The sequence below is a fragment of the Taeniopygia guttata genome, chromosome 27 (assembly GCF_048771995.1).
Source record: "Taeniopygia guttata chromosome 27, bTaeGut7.mat, whole genome shotgun sequence".
NCBI lineage: Eukaryota > Metazoa > Chordata > Aves > Passeriformes > Estrildidae > Taeniopygia > Taeniopygia guttata.
Genome location: NC_133052.1, coordinates 1,391,278 through 1,412,398, shown reverse-complemented (window position 1 = coordinate 1,412,398; position 21,121 = coordinate 1,391,278). Strand labels below are relative to the sequence as shown.

General features: G+C 60.1%; 2 protein-coding genes across 5 annotated transcripts; both read left to right on the top strand.

Moving 5' to 3' along the window:
• The first annotated feature begins 2,429 nt into the window (after positions 1–2,429).
• Positions 2,430–15,678, top strand: SP2 (Sp2 transcription factor). 3 transcript variants are annotated; one of them, XR_012052096.1, is made up of 8 exons: positions 2,430–2,528; positions 4,133–4,208; positions 5,947–6,900; positions 7,551–7,854; positions 9,888–10,062; positions 11,111–11,304; positions 12,851–13,107; positions 13,185–15,678. XR_012052096.1 is itself a non-coding variant. In XM_041721581.2 (7 exons), exons 2-7 carry the CDS (start codon positions 4,146–4,148, stop codon positions 12,949–12,951), a joined length of 1,791 nt encoding a protein of 596 aa, XP_041577515.2. In that variant the 5' UTR covers positions 2,430–2,528; positions 4,133–4,145; the 3' UTR covers positions 12,952–15,678. The 3 variants fall into 3 exon arrangements, 1 of the variants encoding a protein (XP_041577515.2); XR_012052097.1 differs by having other exon boundaries at positions 12,851–13,184; positions 14,058–15,678; XM_041721581.2 differs by having other exon boundaries at positions 12,851–15,678.
• Positions 15,679–16,592: 914 nt separating this feature from the next.
• PNPO (pyridoxamine 5'-phosphate oxidase) lies at positions 16,593–21,121 on the top strand. Of its 2 annotated transcripts, XM_072919130.1 has the most exons (8): positions 16,593–16,723; positions 17,250–17,374; positions 18,021–18,120; positions 18,580–18,633; positions 19,078–19,206; positions 19,462–19,532; positions 19,966–20,143; positions 20,240–21,121. In XM_072919130.1, exons 1-7 carry the CDS (start codon positions 16,679–16,681, stop codon positions 20,129–20,131), a joined length of 690 nt encoding a protein of 229 aa, XP_072775231.1. In that variant the 5' UTR covers positions 16,593–16,678; the 3' UTR covers positions 20,132–20,143; positions 20,240–21,121. The 2 variants fall into 2 exon arrangements, with proteins under 2 accessions (XP_072775231.1, XP_072775230.1); XM_072919129.1 differs by having other exon boundaries at positions 19,966–21,121.

Here is a 21,121-nt window from a genome sequence, read left to right as displayed (position 1 = left end):
AGTCACGGCCCGGGGAAACCCGAGGGGATCGGGGCGGGGACAGCGGGGACAGGGATGGGGACAGGGACAGGGACAGCGGGGACAGCGGGGACAGCGGGGACAGCGGGGACAGCGGCGACAGCGGGGACAGGGACAGGGACAGGGACAGCGGGGACAGCGGGGACAGCGGGGACGGGGACAGGGAAGGGGACAGGGACACCGGGCTGTGCTGGGGACAGGGACAGGGATGAGGCCACTGGGCTGTGCTGGGGACAGGAACGGGGAAAGGACAAGGACATGGAAAGGACAGGGACAGGGATGGGGACAGGGGACAGGGACATTGGGCAGAGGGACAGCGGGCATGGCGTGTCCTCGCTCCATGTTGTTCTCTGGGTGTTCCTGTGCAGCTTGACCGTGCTGTGTGTCCCCGTGTCCCCTTGTCCCAGTGTCCCCATGTCCCCGTGTCCCCGTGTCCCGGTGTCCCCCTCAGCCCGGGCTGGTGTCACAGTGCGGGGCTGGGGGGAGCTTGGGGTGGATTTTGGGGGTGGATTTTGAGGGTGGATTTTGGGGTGCAGGGCGGGGAGGAGGTGGGGGTGAATTTTGGGGTGCGGGGCCGTGCTGGGGTGGATTTTGGGGTGCGGGGCGGGGGGGAGCTCGGGGTGGATTTTGGGGGTGGATTTTGGGGTGCGGGGCCGGGGGGAGCGCGGGGTGGATTTTGGGGGTGGATTTTGGGGGTGGATTTTGGGGGTGGATATTGGGGTGCGGAGCCGGGGTGGATTTCGGAGTGGATTTTGGGGTGCCAGGCGGTGCTGGGGTGGATATTGGGGTGCGGGTCGGGGGGGAGGTGGGATGGATTTTGGGGGTGGATTTCGGGGGTGGATTTTGGGGTTCGGGGCGGTGCCGGGGCGGATTTCGGGGTGCGGGGCGGTGCCGGGTGGGTGAGTAAGCGGGGCGGGGATGGCAGCGGGAGGCTCCCGCCGCAGCAGCTCCCCACAAATGGAGGCCCCGCGGCCACAGACGCGGCACAACAAAGCACCGGCAATTATTTGGCTCCAGCGGGAGGGAGCTGCCGGGCCCGGGGGGGCTGCAGCCAGCCGGGCACCCCCGGGCACCCCCGAGCACCGACGGGTACCCCCCGAGCACCCCCGGGCATCCCCGAGCACCCACCGGGCACCCACCGAGCACCCCCGAGCACCACCGAGCACCCCCGGGTACCCACCGGGTACCCCCCGGGCACCCCCGGGCACCCCCGAGCATCCCCGAGCACCCACCGGGTACCCCCGGGCACCCCCCGGGCACCCCCGAGCACCCCCGGGCACCCACCGAGCACCCCCGGGTACCCACCGGGCACCGACGGGCTGGGGGGAGTGGGGAGGGTCAAAGACCCCCATGGGTTTTGGGGACCCCGAAATCTGTGAGAAGATTGGGGGTCCCCATCACTTTGGGGACCCCGAAATCTGTGAGGGTATTGGGGACCCCCATCCTTTCAGGGAACCGTGAAATCAGTGAGGGATTTGGGATCCCCATGGGTTTTGGGGAGCCCAAAATCTGGAGGGGATTGGGGACCCCCATCGCTTTTGGGAACCCCAAAATCTGTGAGGAGTTGGGGATCCCCACGGGTTTTGGGGACCCCAAAATCAGTGAGGGATTTGGGGACCCCACTGGGCACCCCAACCTCTGCTGGAGACCCCCGAACCCTACAAGGGAACAGGGCACCCCCAATCCCTCCAGGCACCCCGACCTGCACCAGCACCCCAACTCTGACAGGGCGCTGGGGACCCCTATCCCGGGGGGGGGACGGGGGGGACCCCAAATTCCGCAGGGACCCCCCAAATTCCGCAGGGACCCCCCAAATTCCGCAGACCCCAAAATCCTCAGGGACCCCTCAATTCCTCGGGGCCCCCCAATTCCACAGGGAGCCCCCAAATTCCACCGGGAGCCCCCAAATTCCACCGGGAGCCCCCGACCCCGCCCGAGGAGCCGTTAACGGGTGGGGGGCGAGGGGGATCCCCGGGACTCCCCACCCGCCGTGACGTCATCCGCCTCCAACCGCTCGGGCTCCCCCTCCGCCAATCACGGGCGCAGCTCGTTCGCCTCGCGCCTCCCATTGCTTGGCTGAGCTGTCGATCAAAGTCTCTGACCAATCATAAGGCGTGCTTTGGGTGGGTCCCGCCCACGAGGATGTCCGCCCCGCTTTGACGGGCTGTCAATCAAACAGCGGACGGGTTTGCGCCCATTGGCTGTCTGCGCTGTCAATCAGATATCTGCGCTTCTATTGGCTATCGCTGCTGTCCATCACCTCAGATCTCCACGCCCATTGGTGGAATCACCCCTCCATCACCATCCTCACCGCTCAGCGCAGCTGCCAATCAACCTTCATCCCACCTCTGATTGGCCGTTTCTCCCCCATCTCATCGGTTATTGGCCAGCTCTCAAAGAACCTGCTCGGCGATTGGTGCAAACGCGGCCAGGGGGCGGGCGCAGCAGGGCGGTGCCGGGCGGAGGAAGATGGCGCCGTGAGCGGTGGGAGCCGCCGCCGCCGCCGGCCGGTCAGTGCGGGGCCGGCGGGGCCGGGCCGCGGCCGCCGCGGGGCCGCCCAGGCGGGAGCGGCCTCCCCGAGCCGCCCTCCCGCCAGCGCCCGCCGGGCGGGCCGCGCTTCCGGCAGCGGGGCCCGGTCGGGGGCGGGCCCGGCCTTTGGGACCCGCCCCCCCCGGGACCGGCGGAGGGGGGGATTTGAGGGGGTTTGGGGGGATTTGGGGAGGTTTGGGGCGGGTTTTGGGGGATTTAGGGAGGTTTGGGGTGGGTTTGGGGTTTGGAGAAATTTAGAGGGGATTTGAGGAGGTTTGGGGATGTTTGAGGGGGGTTTGGGGGTATTTGGGGGTGTTTGAGGGGGGTTTGGGGGGATTTAGGGAGGTTTGGGGTGGGTTTGGGGTTTGGGGAAATTTAGAGGGGATTTGAGGAGGTTTGGGGGTGTTTAAGGGGGTTTAGGGAGGTTTGGGGGGATTTGAGGGGGTTTGGGTAAATTTGGGGAGGATTTGAGGGGGTTTGGGAGGGTTTGAGGTTTGGGGGAGTTTAGGGAGGGCCAAATTTCCCTCACGAGATTGATTTCCCTGATGGGATCTGGGCTGTGTTTCCTGGTGGGATTCATTTCTTTGGGATTAATTTCCCTCATGGGATTCAGGATGGTTCCCAAATTTCTTTATGGGATTCGTTCCCCTGATGGGATTTGGGATGGTTCCCGAATTTCCCTGATGGGATTTGGGATGGTTCCCAAATTTCCCTCATACAATTCATTTCCCTGATGGGATTTGGGCTCTTTTTCCTGGTGGGATTCATTTCTTTGGGATTCATTCCCCTGGTGGGATTCGGGATGGTTCCCGAATTTCTTTGGTGGGATTCAGTTCCCTGATGGGATTTGGGTTGTTTTTCTGGAACTGGGAAGATTTGGGACTGGGAATATTTCAGGCTGAACATGGGAATATTTCAGGGTGGAAACAGGAAGATTTGGGGTTGGAACTGGGAATATTTCAGGCTGGAAATGGGAATATTTCAGGCTGGGAATGGGAAGATTTTGGCTGGAACTGGGGAGATTTGGGGCTGGAACTGGGAATATTTCAGTGTGGAAATAGGAAGATTTCAGTCTGGGAATGGGAATATTTCAGTGTGGAAATGGGAAGGTTTCAGGCTGGGAATGGGAAGATTTGGGGTTGGAACTGGGAATATTTCAGGCTGGGAATGGGAATATTTTAGTCTGGAAATGGGAACATTTCAGGCTGGGAATGGGAATATTTGGGGTTGGAACCGTGGAGATTTTGCTGGAACTGTGGAGATTTTGCTGGAACTGGGAATATTTCAGCTCTCTGGGCACACCACGTTCCAGCTGAGCTTTGGTGGGTGGGCTTCTCCTTCGAGCCACGACTTGAAGGACTCCCAAAAACTCCCAAGGCTTGTGCTGGAATCCAGCAAAACAACGGAAACCCGGGAATTCTCCTTGGGATTCCCTGGGGAAGGCAGCAGAGACCCAAACCGTGGGGAGGGTGGGGAGTGTGGGGTGGGGCGGGTCTGGGGGACAGATCCCCCAAATCCCCGGGGATGTGGGGCTGACCCCTGACCCCTGACCCCTGACCCCTGACCCTTGACCCCTGTCCCACAGCTGCAGGCACAGCATGGCTGCCACGGCCGCCGTCAGCCCCAGCGAGTACCTGCAGCCCGCCGCCGCCTCCGCGCAGGTGAGCCCCGGAGCAGCAGCAAAACCCCGAGGAAAACCCCGAGGAAAACCCCGAGGAAAACCCCGGGGGCTCCTTCCTTCCTTCCTCCCGGGGGTCTCCTCCCCGCCGAGGGGCCGCGCCGTTCCCAGTCTGGGCTTTGGGCTGTTTGCCACGGTCCCCGGGAAATCCCGGGGAGATTTCGGGATGTCCACGGCTTTGGGGTGGTTCTGAGGGTGGTTTAAAGGGTGGTTCTAAGCTTTGGGGTGGTTCTAAGGGTGGTTTAAAGGATGGTTCTAAGCTTTAGGATGGTTTTAAGGATTATTTTAAGGATGGTTTTAGGCTTAAGGGATGGTTCTAAGCTTTAGGGTGATTTTAAGGATGGTTCTAAGCTTTAGGATGGTTTAAGGATGGTTCTAAGCTTTAGGATGGTTTTAAGAGTGGTTCTAAGGATGGTTTTAAGTTTTAGGATGGTTCTAAGGGTGGTTTTAAGCTTTAGGATGGTTGTAAGGATGGTTCTAAGCTTTAGGATGGTTTAAAGGATAGTTTTAAGTTTTAGGATGGTTTAAAGGATGGTTTTAACCTTTAGGATGGTTTAACGATGGTTCTAAGCTTTAGGATGGTTTAAGGATGGTTCGAAGCTTTAGGATGGCGCTAAGGGTGGTTCTAAGCTTTAGGATGGTTTTAAGGATGGTTCTAAGCTTTAGGGTGGTTTTAAGGGTGGTTCTAAGGCTGTCTCATGAGCTCTGTTGTTTTGATTTTTGAAAGTGTTAAGTTTTCTTTTATAGTTGTTTTTTTTTTTAAGTTTTAAAATTCTTATAAAACTCCTTCAGCTTTCTGACAACGTTTATGTATTTGAGAATCAGGGTTTTTACTCATTTTATGTAGAAATAGAATAGTTTCCATATTTCTGTGTGGGTGGAGAGAAATGATTGATTCATTGATTAATTGATTGATTGATTGATTGATTGATCTTTGGACCAGTGTGGTTGGAGAGGTGTTAATTCCATCCTCCAATCCGTGGTCACTTCTGGAATTCTATAAATACCAGATGTTTGAATAAAACTGGTATTTTCTGGTATCTTCTGAACTTAAAAAAAAAAAAAAAACACAAAAAAACCCACCAAAAAAGCAAAGAAATACCGCAAAAAACCCCAAGAAAAAAACCACAAAAAAACCCCAAGTAAAACCGCAAAAAAATCCCCAAGAAAAACTGAAAAAAAAACCCAAGAAAAACTGCAAAAAAAACCGCCAAGTAAAACCGCAAAAAAACCAAGAAAAACCTCAAAACAACCCCAAGTAAAACCGCAAAAAAATCCCCAAGAAAAACTGAAAAAAAAACCTAAGAAAAACTGCAAAAAAACCCCAACTAAAACCGCAAAAAAATACAAGAAAAACTGCATAAAAATACAAGAAAAACTGCAAAAAACCTAAGAAAAAATGCAAGAAACCCCAAGAAAAATCACAAAAAAAACAAGAAAAACTGCAAAAAACCCAAGAAAAATAGAAAAAAAAAAAGCCCAAGAAAAATTGAAAAAAAAAAAAAAAACAAACCAAAAAAAAACCAACCAGAAAAACCCATGGGAAAAACCAAACAAAATTTTAAAAAAACTAACCAAACAAAAAAACCCCAAAAAAGCAAACAAAAAACGCCAAAAAAACCCCAAAAATTGTAGAAAAGTGGTAATATTTTTAAGGCTGAGAAGAGCAGAGCTGCTCCTGCCGGGCTGGCACTGACTCACTGACTTTCCTCTCTCCGCAGGACTCGCAGCCCTCTCCGCTGGCCCTGCTGGCCGCCACATGCAGCAAGATCGGTCCCCCGGCCGTGGAAGCGGCCGCGGCGCCGCCGGCGCCTCCGCAGCCCGCCCCGCGCAAGCTGGTGCCCATCAAACCCGCCCCGCTGCCCCTGGGCGCGGCCAAGGCCGGCATCGGCATCCTGTCCTCCAAGGGGAGCCTCTTCCAGATCCAGGGCTCCCAGCTGGGCGCCTCCCTGGCCGGCGGGCAGCTGGTTTTCGCCATCCAGAACGCGGCCGTGCTCAACAAATCCGCGCGTTCCTCCTCGTCCTCATCCTCCTCATCCTCCTCCTCCAATGTCCAGTACCAGGCGGTGCCGCAGCTGCAGCCCGGCGCGGCTCAGACCATCCAGGTGCAGCCTAACCAGATCCAGATCATCCCGGGCACCAGCCAGGCCATCCTGGCTCCCTCCTCTTCCTCCTCGCACAAACCCGTGCCCATCAAACCGGCCCCGGCGCAGAAAGCAGCGACGGGCGGCGTGGTCAAACTGCCCGGCGGCGGCAACGTCACCCTCACCCTGCCCGTCAACAACCTGGTGAGCGCCGAGGCGGGCGGGCAGCCCCCGCTGCTGGCGGACAGCCCGTCCAAAGCGGGCAAAAAACCTCGGAAAAAGGCCACATCGCCCAGCCAGCCCGCCGCCCTGGCCGTGGCCGAGCAGGTGGAGACGGTGCTGATCGAGACCACGGCCGAGAACATCATCCAGGCCGGCAACAACCTGCTGATCGTGCAGAGCCCCGGCGCGGGGCAGCCGGCAGTGGTGCAGCAGGTGCAGGTGGTGCAGCCCAAGCAGGAGTCGCAGGTGGTGCAGATCCCGCAGCAGGCGCTGCGCGTGGTGCAGGCGGCCTCGGCCACGCTGCCCACCGTGCCCCAGAAATCCTCCCAGAACTTCCAGATCCAGGCGGCCGAGCCCACCCCCACCCAGGTACGGCTTCCCCCGGAGTCTTCTCCCTCTCGTTCCCTCTGCTGCTTGCCCAGGGTGTGGGAGCTGGAGGGTTTTGTGAGATATTCCCAGTCTGGGGTGGTTCAGGTGTTGCCGAGTGGATTCTCTGGAGATTGGGGGTGCAGCCGTGCCCTCTGCAGGGATTTGGGAGCTCCAGCCGCTTTTCCAGTGTCCCGAAGCCTCCCCAGTGCCGCAGCTGGGGTTGGGATGAGGCAGCGTGCTGGGAGCCCTGGGACACGAACGGAGGGGGGAGAGGGGTTGGTGTCTTTGTGTTGCCTTGGGTGAAAATCCAGGAGAAAAATCCAGGAGCTCTCTCCTTTCTCCAGGGGTCCCACAAAGTTCCAGACTCACTTCCCAGTGAGGGTGGGGAGGGGCTGGGATGCATTTCCCAGACAAGCTGTGGCTTCCCCATCCCTGGAAGCATCCAAGCCCGACTTGGGCCACCCTCCTCCAGCAGAACAAAGTTAAAACAAGACAAAACCTCCAAAATCCCACCGACCCCAAACCATCCCACCATTCCCGAGAGCTGCGTAGGGCCCATCTCTGTATTTCCTAAATCTTCTGCCAGGCAATCATATTTATAAGACTTCTCTCGTTTCATCTCCCCGACACTGTTCCCTCCTGTGCTCCAGGTGTACTTCAAGACCCCGTCAGGCGAGCTGCAGACGGTGCTGCTGCAGGACACCTCGTCCATCCCCGTGCTGCCCCCGTCCTCCTCGTCCTCGGGGCCGTGCTGCGGCAGCCCCGGCGCGCCGCGCAGCCCCGGGCGCAGGCCGGCCCCGCGCAAGGAGCGGCCGCTGCCCAAGATCGCCCCGGCCGGCGGCGTCCTGAGCCTGAGCGCGGCGCAGCTGGCGGCGGCCGCCCAGGCCATGCAGACCATCAACATCAACGGCGTGCAGGTGCAGGGCGTGCCCGTCACCATCACCAACAGCGCAGGTGGGTGCCGGGGTGAGCTGCCCGAGGGCGGGGGTGGCAGTGGGGTCAGCCCTGGAGCAGAGCAGAGCAGATTGGATCAGACCAAATCAGATCCCTTGTGCTCCTGAGGGGAGATGGGGACAGTGGGCAGCTCCTGGAGCTTCCCGAGGGTGGGGATGGGCAGTGGGATCAGCCCTGGAGCAGAGCAGATCAAATCAGACCCCTCAGGCTGCTGAGGGGGACAGTGGGCAGCTCCCAGAGCTTCCCGAGGGTGGGGATGGGCAGTGGGATCACCCCTGGATCACATTATATTAAATCAGGTCCCTTGTGCTCCTGAGGGGGACAGGGACTGAGCTTCCTGAGGATGGGAGGTCCCTGAAACAGATCAGATCAGATCAAACCAGATCCCTCGTGCTCCTGAGGGGGACAGGAACAGTGGGCAGCTCCCTCAGCTTCCCAAAGATGGGAATGTGGAATGGAATCCCCTCTGGATCAGGTCAAATCAGATCAAACCAGATCCCTCGTGCTCCTGAGGGGGACAGGGACAGTGGGCAGCTCCCTGATCCTCCCAAGGATGGGATCTCCCCGGATCAGATCGGATCCCTCTTGCCCCACAGGGGCTCTGCAGTGTCAGCACCTTCTGCAGTCACTCCCACGAGCCAGGAGTGTTTCCCAAAGTGTCCTTTGGGTGATTCCCAGCACGTCCTGGAGAGCTGTGGGTGACAGGGATGGCTGCCTGCCCAACCTGGCCGTGCCAAGCTGCGGGAAGCTCCTGAGGTTCCCTGGGGCTGGAGCATCTCCCTTGGATCCCATCCAGATCCCATTCCAGGGCTGGAGCATCTCCCTTGGATCCCATCCAGATCCCATTCCAGATCCCATTCCAGGGCTGGAACATCTCCCTTGGATCCCATCCAGATCCCATCCCTGGGGCTGGAGCATCTCCCTTGGATCCCATCCAGATCCCATCCCTGGGGCTGGAGCATCTCCCTTGGATCCCATCCAGATCCCATCCCTGGAACATCTCCCTTGGATCCCATCCAGATCCCATTCCAGGGCTGGAACATCTCCTTTGGATCGCACTCCAGATCCCATTCCAGGGCAGAATCATCTCCCTTTGATCCCATTCCAGATCCCATTCCAGATCCCATCCCTGGAACATCTCCCTTGGATCCCATTCCAGATCCCATCCCTGGGGCTGGAGCATCTCCTTTGGGTCCCATTCCAGATCCCATCCCTGGGGCTGGAACAGCTCCCTTGGATCCCATTCCAGGGCTGGAACATCTCCTTTGGATCGCACTCCAGATCCCATTCCAGGGCAGAATCATCTCCCTTTGATCCCATTCCAGATCCCCCAGGATTGGCTTTTGTGATGTTGGGGGGGGATTGAATTAATTGGATTAATTAGCTCTTCCAATTAACGTGGAGGGGACCGGTAGGACCCGCTGCCCACGGGGGTGTGAGGAGCTGAGCCAGCCTCAGCAGGACATTCCCACCTCCTCCCATCCTTCGGCTTCGCGCTGCCGCCGGATCCCTCGCTCCGTCCCTCCCTGCCTGCTGCCTGTGCTCCTCTGCTGCCAAACCCCCCTTGTTCTTCCCTTCCTCCTCCTCCTCCTCCTCCTGGGAGCAGCAATCCCAGTCCCGATCCCGATCCCGATCCCGATCCCGACCCCGCTTGCTGACGCTGACCCCGTCTTCTTCTTTCCAGCCCCTGTCACGGCTGCCAGGGACGCCCGAGCCTGGAGCGGCCCTTAGGCTGGCTGCTGGGGTAAGTCCCGTTTTTTTGCTCAATATATTGCACGTTTTTTCAAAGTTTCTTTTTTTTATTTCCTCTTTTTGAGCCTTTTTTTTCCCCGCCCCCCTAAAAGGGTCGAAAAACTTTTTTCGAAAACTTTGAAAAACCGCACAGTATATTCAGAAAAAAGGGACTTACCGGGAGAGGCACGCGGCAAAAGGGGGCTGTGCTGCATGAGGGGATCAATTTGGGATATTCCCTGCTCCAGAGGGTCTGGTGGGAGCAGCGTGGATGGATCTGACCGCTCCTTTTCCCTCCGCAGGCCAGCAGCAGCTGACGGTGCAGAACGTGTCTGGCAACAACGTGACCATCAGCGGGCTGAGCCCCACGCAGATCCAGCTGCAGATGGAGCAGGCGCTGTCCGGGGACATCCAGCCCGGCGAGAAGAGGAGGAGGATGGCCTGCACCTGCCCCAACTGCAAGGACGGCGACAAGCGGTGGGTGCCGGGAGCGGGAAGGGTCTGCCTGTCCCGGGCGTGGCTCATCCCTCTGGATCTGCTTCTCCTGGTTCATCCCTCTGGATCCGCCTCTCTGGGAATAACCCAGAGCGGTTCATCCTGCTTGGGTCTGCCTGTCCCGGGTGTGGCTCATCCCTCCGGATCCCCCTCTCCTGGAATAACCCGGAGTGGTCAGAATAACCTGAGGCAGTTCATCCCGCTGGGATCCAGGATCTGCCTGTCCTGGGCGTGGCTCATCCCTCCGGATCCCCCTCTCCTGGCTCATCCCTCTGGGATCTGCCTCTCCTGGGCCACCCCTTGGGATCCGCCTCTCTTGGAATAACCAGGAGCGGCTCATCCCGCTCGGATCCGGGATCCGCCTGTCCCGGGAGGGGTTCATCCCTCTGGATCCGCCTGTCCCAGGAGGGGTTCATCCCTCGGGATCCGCCTGTCCTGGGAGCGGCTCATCCCTTGGGATCCGCCTGTCCTGGGAGGGGTTCATCCCTTGGGATCCGACTGTCCTGAGCTGACCTGGAGTGGGTCATTCCTTGGGATCCAGCTGTCCTGGAATAACTTGGAGCAGTTCCTCCCTCGGGACCCTCCTGTCCCGGGCTGACCCAGAGCAGTTCATTCCTTGGGATCTAGCTGTCCTGGGAGCAGTTCCTCCCTCGGGATCCGCCTGTCCCGGGCTGACCTGGAGTGGTTCCTCCCTCTGGATCCAGCTGTCCAGGAATAACTTGGCACGGTTCATCCCTCGGGATCCGCCTGTCCCGGGCTGACCTGGAGTGGTTCATCCCTCGGGATCCGCCTGTCCCGGGCTCAGTTCGTCACTCTGGATCCAGCTGTCCTGGAATAACTTGGAGTGGTTCCTCCCTCGGGATCCGCCTGTCCCGGGCTGACCCGGAGCCGTTCCTCCCTCTGGATCCAGCTGTCCAGGAATAACTTGGCGTGGTTCCTCCCTCGGGACCCGCCTGTCCCGGGCTGACCCGGACCAGTTCCTCCCTCGGGATTTGCCTGTCCCGGGCTGACCCGTCCGTCTCTCCCGCAGGCCGGGTGACCCCGGGAAGAAGAAGCACATCTGCCACATCCCCGAGTGCGGGCGGACGTTCCGCAAGACGTCGCTGCTGCGGGCGCACGTGCGGCTGCACACGGGCGAGCGGCCCTTCGTCTGCAACTGGGTGTTCTGCGGCAAGCGCTTCACGCGCTCCGACGAGCTGCAGCGGCACGCGCGCACCCACACAGGTCCGGGACCGCGGGGTCCCTGGGCGGGGGGCAGAGACCCCAAATGGGGCTGGGGTATCCCTGTTCACAGGGCAGAGACCCCAAATGGGGCTGGGGTAGCCCCAGTTCCCAGGGCAGAGACCCCAAACTGGGCTGGGGTATCCCTGTTCCCAGGGCAGAGACCCCAAACGGGGCTGGGGTATCCCTGTTCCCAGGGCAGAGACCCACACGGGGCTGGGGTAGCCCCAGTTCCCAGGGCAGAGACCCCAAACGGGGCTGGGGGGTAGCCCCAATTCCCAGGGCAGAGACCCCAAATGGGGATGGGGTATCACAATTCCCAGGGCAGAGACCCCAAACGGGGCTGGGGTATCCCTGTTCCCAGGGCAGAGACCCCAAACGGGGCTGGGGTAGCCCCAATTCCCAGGGCAGAGACCCCAAACGGGGCTGGGGGGTAGCCCCAATTCCCAGAGCAGAGATCCCAAATGGGGCTGGGGTATCACAATTCCCAGGGCAGAGACCCCAAACGGGGCTGGGGTATCCCTGTTCACAGGGCAGAGACCCCAAATGGGGCTGGGGTATCCTGGGAATGTCCCTGTTCCCAGGGCAGAGACCCCAAATGGGGCTGGGGTATCACAATTCCCAGGGCAGAGACCCCAAATGGGGCTGGGGTATCCTCAATTCCCAGGGCAGAGACCCCACACGGGGATGGGGTATCCACAATTCACAGGGCAGAGACCCCAAATGGGGCTGGAGTATCCCTAATTCCCAGGGCAGAGACCCCAAATGGGGATGGGGTATCCCTGTTCTCAGGGCAGAGACCCCAAATGTGGCTGGGGTATCCGCAATTCACAGGGCAGAGACCCCAAACGGGGCTGGGGTAGCCCCAGTTCCCAGGGCAGAGACCCACACGGGGATGGGGTATCACAATTCCCAGGGTAGAGCCCCCAAATGGGGCTGGGGTATCACAGTTCCCAGGGCAGAGACCTCAAATAGGGCTGGGGTATCCCGGGAATGTCACTGTTCCCAGGGCAGAGACCCACACGGGGCTGGGGTAGCCCCAATTCCCAGGGCAGAGACCCACACGGGGCTGGGGTAGCCCCAATTCCCTTGGCAGAGACCCCAAATGGGGCTGGGATATCCCAGGAATGTCCCAGTTCCCAGGGCAGAGACCCCAAATGGGGCTGGGTATCCCTGTTCATAGGGCAGAGACCCCAAACCGGGCTGGGATATCCCAGGAATGTCCCTGTTCCCAGGGCAGAGACCCCAAATGGGGCTGGGGTATCCCCAATTCCCAGGGCAGAGACCCACACGGGGCTGGGGTATCCCTGTTCACAGGGCAGAGACCCCAAATGGGGCTGGGGTATCACAATTCCCAGGGCAGAGACCCCAAATGGGGATGGGGTATCCACAATTCCCAGGGCAGAGACCCCAAACTGGGCTGGGGTAGCCCCAATTCCCAGGGCAGAGACCCCAAATGGGGCTGGGGTATCCCGGGAATGTCGCTGTTCCCAGGGCAGAGACCCCAAACTGGGCTGTCCCTGACCGTGTCCCGTCCCTGTCCCCGCAGGTGACAAACGCTTCGAGTGCGCGCAGTGCCAGAAACGCTTCATGCGCTCCGACCACCTGACCAAGCACTACAAAACCCACCTGGTCACCAAGAACTTGTAGGGCCGGCGGGGCCCGGCCCCACTGCACGGCCGTGGGGCACCGGGGTGGCACCGGGACTGGGCACAGCCCCACAGCGCGGAAAGGGGCTGGGGAGGGACCGGGTTTGGGGGTGACACACAGACCCCTGTGACCCACAGCCCCCCAGTGACCCCACAGGTTTGGGTGGTGCCCCACAGACCCCCCTGTGACCCCACAGCCCCACCTGTGACCCACAGACCCCAGTGACCCCACAGGTTTGGGGGGTGACCCACAGCCCCCCCACAGGCTCATGGGGTACCCCAGAACCCCCCGGTGACCCACAGACCCACCTGTGACCCCCGGGTTTGGGGGTGACCCACAGCCCCCTGTGACCCCACAGGTTTGGGGGGTGCCCCACAGCCCCCTGTGACCCCACAGCCCCACCTGTGACCCACAGCCCCCCCAGTGACCCACAGGTTTGGGGGGTGCCCCACAGCCCCACCTGCGACCCACAGACCCCCCCGTGACCCCACAGGTTTGGGGGGTGCCCCACAGCCCCCCCTGTGACCCACAGCTCCCCAGTGACCCCACAGGTTTGGGGGGTGCCCCACAGCCCCCCCTGTGACCCCACAGCCCCACCTGTGACCCACAGCCCCACCTGTGACCCCACAGGTTTGGGTGGTGCCCCACAGCCCCCCCACAGGCTCATGGGGTACCCCAGAACCCCCCGGTGACCCACAGCCCCACCTGTGACCCCACAGGTTTGGGGGGTGACCCACAGCCTCCCTGTAACCCCACGGGTTTGGGGGGTGACCCACAGCCCCCCCGTGACCCCACAGGTTTGTGGGGTGCCCCACAGCCCCACCTGTGACCCACAGCCCCACCTGTGACCCACAGCCCCCCCTGTAACCCCACAGGTTTGGGGGTGACTCACAGACCCCAGTGACCCACGGGTTTGGGGGGTGCCCCACAGCCCCACCTGTGACCCCACAAGTTTGGGGGGTGACCCACAGCCCCCCCTGTGCCCCACAGGTTTGTGGGGTGACCCACAGCCCCCCCTGTGCCCCACAGCCCCCCTGTAACCCCACAGGTTTGGGGGGTGCCCCACAGCCCCCCCTGTGCCCCACAGACCCCTGTGACCCCCACAGGTTTGGGGGGTGACCCACAGCCCCCCCACAGGCTCATGGGGTACCCCAGACCCTCTCTGTGACCCCACAGATTTAAGGGGTGCCCCTGAGACTCATGGGGTGCCACAGGGCCCCCCCTGTGACCCACAGCCCCCCCTGTGACCCCCCAGGTTTAGGGGGTACCCCCAAACCCCCCAGACCCCCCCAGGTTTATGGGGTACCCCAAACCCCCCCTGTGACCCCCCAGATTTAGGGGGTACCCCAAACCCCGCAGAGCCCCCCAGGAGGAGGGGCAGGAGCACATTCCTACTTTATATTTAAAGTTATAAATACTATAAATATCTATGACCCCTTTGGAAAAATCCCTTTTTTTCTATGGAATCGTTGCCTTACACTCCCCTCCCGCCCCCCGTGCATCATGAGTGCTTTTTTAATCTATTTAATCCCCACTTCCCTCCCAAAATTCCCTTTTTTCCCCTTCCCCACGGCCAATTCCTCTCTCCCAATTTTTATTTCCGAGCAACGTTGGCATTTCCCCCTTTTTTTATTTTATTTTATTTTATTTGCAATTTTGTGACTCCATCCCTTTTTTTCCTTTTTTTTTCCCTTTTTTTTCTATTTCCCCCCCATTTTCTCCGATTTTTTCCCCATTTTTTTCCTATTTCCCCCCTTTTTTTTCCTTTTTTCCCCCCTTTTTCCTCTTCTTTTATTTTTCCCCTTTTTTATTTTTCCCCTTTTTTCTTTTCTCCTCTTTCTTTTTCCCTTTTTTCTTTTCCCCCTTTTTACCAATTTCCCCTTTTTTCTTTTTTCCCTTTTTTTCTTTTCTCCTTTTTTTCTTTATCCTTTTTTTCCTTTTCCCCCTTTTTTTTCTTTTTTCCCCATTTTTTTCCCATTTATTCTATTTTTCCCGTTTTTCTTTCCCCCCCTTTTTGCTTTCCCCCCTTTTTTCTTTTTCCCTTTTTTCCTTTTCTCCCTTTTTTTTCTATTTCCCCCCTTTTTTTCTTTTCCCCTTTTCCCCTTTTTTTCTTTTTTCCTCTTTCTTTTTCCCATTTTTTCCTCTGTCCTCCTTTTTTTCTATTTTCCCCTTTTTAATCTTTTTCTCCTTTTTTCTTTTTCCCTTTTACTTTTTCCTCTTTCTTTCCCCCTTTTTTCTTTTCCCCCATTTCCTCTTCTTTTTTTCCTTTTTTTAAATTTTTCCCCCTTTTTTCTTTTTTCCCCTTTTATTTCCCCCTTTTTTTTCCTTTCCCCCTTTTATTTCCCCCTTTTTTCTTTTTTCCCCTTTTATTTCCCCCTTTTTTCTTTTTTCCCCTTTTATTTCCCCCTTTTTTTCCTTTCCCCCCTTTTATTTCCCCCTTTTTTCTTTTCCCCCCTTTTATTTCCCCCTTTTTTCTTTTTTCCCCTTTTATTTCCCCCTTTTTTCCCCCTTTTCCCCCTTTTTCCCCCCCGTGTGCATCCCCCCCGTGTACAGTGTACATTGTATCATAGATTCTATTGCTTTGGAGCTTTTAAATTAAACAAAATCCACTTTATTTTGTAGTTGAGGGCGTTTCCCTGGATGATGTGAGGATCTGTTCCGTTTGCTGAGCTGTACCCGGGGCAGCCGGGAGCTTTTCCTGCTAAATAAACTCAGTCACCGAGGCCAGCCCGGCCTCTTTTCCCGTTTTTTTTATTTTCTGGGAATTTTGTGGGAATGGGGAGAATGGGGAGGAATTGATGGAAAATGGAAATTGGAGGAATTGGTGGAAATTTGGAGGAGTTGATGGAAATTTGAGGAATTTTTGCAGGAAATTTGCTCCCCACCCGTGAGCTGCTGGGTCAGGAGGGGGGTTTGTCCCCAAATCCCTGTCCCCAATGTCCCCCTGTTCCCAATGTCCCCAAACCCCTGTCCCCAATGTTCCCCATGTCCCCAAATCCCTGTCCCCAAATGTTCCTGTCCCCAAAGTCCCCAAATCCCTGTCCCCAGTATCCCCAAATCCCCCTTTCCCCAAATGCCCAATGTCCCCAAACTCCTGTCCCCAATGTTCCCCATGTCCCCAAATCCCTGTCCCAAATATCCCCAAATCCCTGTCCCCAAAGTCCCCAAACCCCTGTCCCCAAACCCCTGTCCCCAAATCCCCCTGTCCACAAATCCCTGCCCCCAAATGTCCCTGTCCCCAAATCCCTGTCCCCAATGTTCCCAAATGTCCCCAAATCCCTCTCCCCAATGTCCCCAAATTCCCAATGTCCCCAAATCCCTGTCCCCAAAGTCCCCAATATCCCCAAATCCCCCTGTCCCCAAATCCCTGTCCCCAATGTCCCCAAATCCCTGTCCCCAATGTCCCCAAACCCCTGTCCCCACATTTCCCAGCCCCTGTCCCTCGTCACAGTCCCCCCACGCCATGCCCAAGGGTCCCGTCCCCACCGTCCCAGTGTCCCCGCGTGTCCCCCCGTGTCCCCCGTGTCCCCTCCGGGGGTCGCGGCCCCTTTAAGAGCCCCGCGCCCCTCTCCGGACCCGCCACTACTTCCGGGTCTCTTGTCCCCGCCCCCTTCCTCCTCCTCCAATGGGCCGCCGGCTCCTCCGGAGGCGCGCGCGCTGTGCCGCTTCCTATTGGCTGTGCTTGGCCACGCCCCTCCCCGCGCGGGGCGGGTTCCGCGGGGCCGCCATGGAGCTGGAGCAGCTGCGGAAGCGGTACCGGGGGGACAGCGAGGTGACAGCGGGGGGACACGGGACAGCGGGACAGAGAGGGGACACGGGGCAGAGAGGGGACAGGAGTGCCACCCAGTGTCCCCTGACCCCTGTCCCTGTCCCCAGGCATTCGAGGAGTGCTACCCGCTGACCCCTGACCCCTGTCCCCTGACCCCTGTCCCTGTCCCCAGGCGTTCGAGGAGTGCCACCTGGTGTCCCCTGACCCCTGACCTGACCCCTGACCCCTGCCCCTGTCCCCTGTCCCTGTCCCCAGGCGTTCGAGGAGTGCCAGCTGTGTCCCCTGACCCCTGACCTGTCCCTGACCCCTGCCCTGTCCCCAGGCGTTCGAGGAGTGCCACCCTGTGTCCCCTGACCCCTGTCCCTGTCCCTGTCCCTGTCCCCAGGCGTTCGAGGAGTGCCACCCTGTGTCCCCTGACCCCTGTCCCTGTCCCTGTCCCTGTCCCCAGGCGTTCGAGGAGTGCCACCCTGTGACCCCTGACCCCTGCCCTGTCCCTGACCCCTGTCGGTGTCCCCTGCCCTGTCCCCAGGCGTTCGAGGAGTGTCACCTGGTGTCGCTGGAGCCGCTGGAGCAGCTCCGGGCGTGGCTGCAGGAGGCGCTGCAGTGCCCCGACATCGCCGAGCCCAACGCCGCCTGCCTGGCCACCTGCGGCAGGTGACACCGGGACACCGGGACATGGGGGGACACGGGGGGACACAGGGACACTGGGGACACGGGGGGGAACTGGGGACACCGGGACACGGGGAGACACGGGGACACCGGGATACGGGGGGGACACTGGGGTGACACTGGGGACACCACGAGGACACCGTGGGGACACGGGTGGGGGGGACACAGTGGGGACACCAGTGGGGGACACCAGGGGGGACACCAGGGACACCATGAGGACACCATGGGGACACCATGGGGGGACACGGGGGAGAGACTGGGGACACTGCAGGGGACACCTGGACACCAGGGGGTGACACCAGGGTGACACCATGGGGACACTGCAGGGACACCAGTGGGGGACACAGGGGGTCACTCGGGACACCATGAGAACACCATGAGGACACTGTGGGGACACGGGTGGGGGACACAGGGGGGACACGAGGGTGACACCATGGGGACACCACGAGGACACTGTGGGGACATGGGTGGGGGACACAGGGAAGGACACGGGGGGGACAGACACCGTGGGGACACTGCAGGGGGGACACTGGGATGACACAGGTGACACACAGGTGACACAGATGACACTGAGATGACACAGGTGGCACTGAGGTGACACTGAGGTGACACTGAGGTGACACTCCCGCAGGGACGGGCGGCCCTCGGCCCGCATGGTGCTGCTGAAGGGACTGGGCCCCGAGGGGCTGCGCTTCTTCAGCAACTACGAGAGCAGGAAGGGCCGCGAGCTGGTGAGGAGCCCCGAAACACCCAAAAACTCCTGATAAACCCCCAGAAATCCTGATAAATCCTGATAAACCCTGATAAATCATGATAAATCCTGATAAACACCGATAAATCCCGATAAATCCTGATAAACTCCTGAAACCCCGATAAATCCTGATAAATCCCCAGAAATCCTGATAAATCCTGATAAATCCTAATAAATCCCCAGAAATCCTGATAAATCCTGATAAATCCTAATAAATCCCCAGAAATCCTGATAAATCCCCAGAAATCCCGATAAATCCTGATAAACCCCAATAAATCCTGATAAACCCCCCGAAATCCTGATAAACCCCGATAAACCCTGATAAACCCCGACAAATCCTGATAAATCCCGATAAATCTGGAATTCCTGGAGCTGCTGCGGGCGGGGGGAGGAGGAATTTTGGGGTAAATCCAGAATTCCGGGATCCTCTTCCCACCAGGAATCCAATCCCTTCGCCTCCCTCGTCTTCTACTGGGAACCGCTCTGCCGGCAGGTGAGGGGGTCCCGGGGGGGTTTGGGGTCACCCCCCATGGGGGATTTGGGGTTTGGGGTCACCCCCGGGGGGATTTGGGGTCACCCCTGGGGGGATTTGGGGCTGGGGTCACCCCCCAAGGGGATTTGTGGGTTCAATGCTGTCCCTGCCCCACATCTGTGGGTCCCGTTCCTGCCCCACAGCTGTGGGTTCAGGGTGGGTTCTGTCCCTGCCCCACATCTGTGGGTCCCGTTCCTGCCCCCAGGTGCGGGTGGAGGGCTCAGTAGTGTCCCTGCCCCACAGCTGTGGGTTTGGGGTGGGTTCTGTCCCTGCCCCACATCTGTGGGTCCCGTTCCTGCCCCCAGGTGCGGGTGGAGGGCTCAGTAGTGTCCCTGCCCCACAGCTGTGGGTTTGGGGTGGGTTCTGTCCCTGCCCCACAGCTGTGGGTCCCGTTCCTGCCCCCAGGTGCGGGTGGAGGGGTCGGTGCGGCGGCTGCCGGCGGAGGAATCGGATCGGTATTTCCAGTCCCGGCCCAGGGACAGTCAGATCGGGGCCGTGGTCAGCAGGCAGAGCTCCGTCATCCCCGACCGCGAGGTGGGACAGGATCGGGACCGGGACCGGGATCAGCCGGGATCGGGATCGGGATCGGGATTGGGATCGGGATCGGGATCAGGATCGGGATCGGGATGGGGATCGGGACTGGGATCGGGATCAGGATTGGCACTGGGATCAGCCAGGATCGGCCTCCCTGTTCCCTTTGGGATCAGCTCTGGGATCCCCTCCCAGCCCCGTTCCCTTTGGGGTCCCCGTTGATTCCCCCCGTGACCCCTCTGGCCCCGTTCCCCGCAGTTCCTGCGCAAGAGGAGCGCGGAGCTGGAGGAGCTCTACAGGGACCGGCCGGTGCCCAGGCCAGACTACTGGTGAGCAGGGGGGCTGAGCCCCCTGAGCCCCCCAAATCTGCACAGAGCCCCCCTAGAACCCCCCATAGCCCCCCTCAGAGCCCCCCTGAGCCCCCCAAATCCGCACAGAACCCTCTAGAACCCCCCTGAACCCCCTCAGATCCCCCCAGATCCCCCCCAGAGCCCCCCTGGACCCCCAAAGAGCCTCCCAGATCCCCCCTGAACCCCCTCAGATCCCCTCAGATCCCCCCAGATCCCCCCATATTCCCCCCAGATCCCCCTCAGATCCCCTCAGATCCCCCCCAGATCCCCCCAGACCCCCCCAGATCCCCCCAAAACCCCCCCAGATCCCCCCATATCCCCCTCAGATCCCCCCCAGACCCCCCCAGATCCCCCCAAAACCCCCCCAGATCCCCCCCAGCTCCCCCCAGATCCCTGCCCGGTGTCCCGGCAGGGGCGCGTACCTGGTGGAACCGGAGTCGGTGGAGTTCTGGCAGGGCCAATCGAACCGGCTGCACGACCGGATCGTGTTCCGCCGCCTGCGGGACCGCGCGGCGCCGCTCGGGGCCATGACCCGCCGCGGCCACGGCGACTGGGTGTACGAGCGCCTGGCGCCCTGAGCCCGGTACGGCACCGGAGCGGCACCGAGTGTCCCCGCGATGTCCCCGAATGTCCCCGGTATGTCCCCGGTATGTCCCCGGTATGTCCCCGAGCGGCCCCGGAACGGCCCCGAGTGTCCCCGGTATGTCCCCGAGTGTCCCCGAGCGGCCCCGGAATGTCCCCAGTATGTCCCCGAGCGGCCCCGGTATGTCCCCGAGCGGCCCCAGAACGGCACCGGGCGGCCCCGGGGAGGCACAGGGCGGCACCGGGCGGCCCCGGTACTGCACCGGGCGGCCCCGGAGCGGTACCGGGCGGCCCCGCAATGTCCCCCAGCGGCCCCGCAATGTCCCCGAGTGTCGCGGCCACCCCGCAATGTCCCCGAGCAGCCCCGGTACGGCACCGGGCGGCACCGGAACGGCACCGGGCGGCACCGGAACGGCACCGGGCGGCCCCGGTATGTCCTCGAATGTCCCCGCTATGTCCCCGAGCGGCCCCGGAACGGCACCGAGTGGCCCCGGAATGTCCCCGAGTGGCCCTGCAATGTCGCCGAGTGTCGCGGCCACCCCGCGATGTCCCCGAGCAGCCCCGCAACGGCACCGAGTGTCGCGACCACCCCCGAATGTCCCCGAGTGTCCCCGGAACGTCCCCGAGCGGTCCCGCAATGTCCCCGAGTGTCGCGGCCACCCCGGAATGTCCCCGAGGATCACGGCCACCCTGGAATGTCCCCAAGTGTCCCCAGAATGTCCCCGAGGATCACGGCCACCCCGGAATGTCCCCGGCCTGTCCCCGTCCCTCGCTGTGCGCTGGTGGGGAATGGGTGCGGAGCTGCCCTCACCCCGCCGTGTCCCCAAATCCCTCTGCAGCCGCTTCTGCTGCTTAATTAATCGTGTTAATGATCGTGCAGCGTCCAGCTGTGCCGCTGTCGCTGTCGCTGTCGCTGTCCCTGTCCAGCCGCTGCCGCCTCTCCCTGTTTTTGCTGGAATTATGGAATGTGCTCCATTGGCAGTTCA

Excerpts from the sequence above, each read along its gene's own strand:
- SP2 (XM_041721581.2), top strand. The coding sequence starts at position 4,146 with ATGGCTGCCACGGCCGCCGTCAGCCCCAGCGAGTACCTGCAGCCCGCC. Across the intron at positions 7,855-9,887 it reads CACCATCACCAACAGCGCAG|GCCAGCAGCAGCTGACGGTG; the intron begins GTGGGTGCCGGG and ends TTCCCTCCGCAG. Across the intron at positions 10,063-11,110 it reads TGCAAGGACGGCGACAAGCG|GCCGGGTGACCCCGGGAAGA; the intron begins GTGGGTGCCGGG and ends TCTCTCCCGCAG.
- PNPO (XM_072919130.1), top strand. The coding sequence starts at position 16,679 with ATGGAGCTGGAGCAGCTGCGGAAGCGGTACCGGGGGGACAGCGAG. Across the intron at positions 19,207-19,461 it reads CCGTCATCCCCGACCGCGAG|TTCCTGCGCAAGAGGAGCGC; the intron begins GTGGGACAGGAT and ends CGTTCCCCGCAG. Across the intron at positions 19,533-19,965 it reads GTGCCCAGGCCAGACTACTG|GGGCGCGTACCTGGTGGAAC; the intron begins GTGAGCAGGGGG and ends GTGTCCCGGCAG.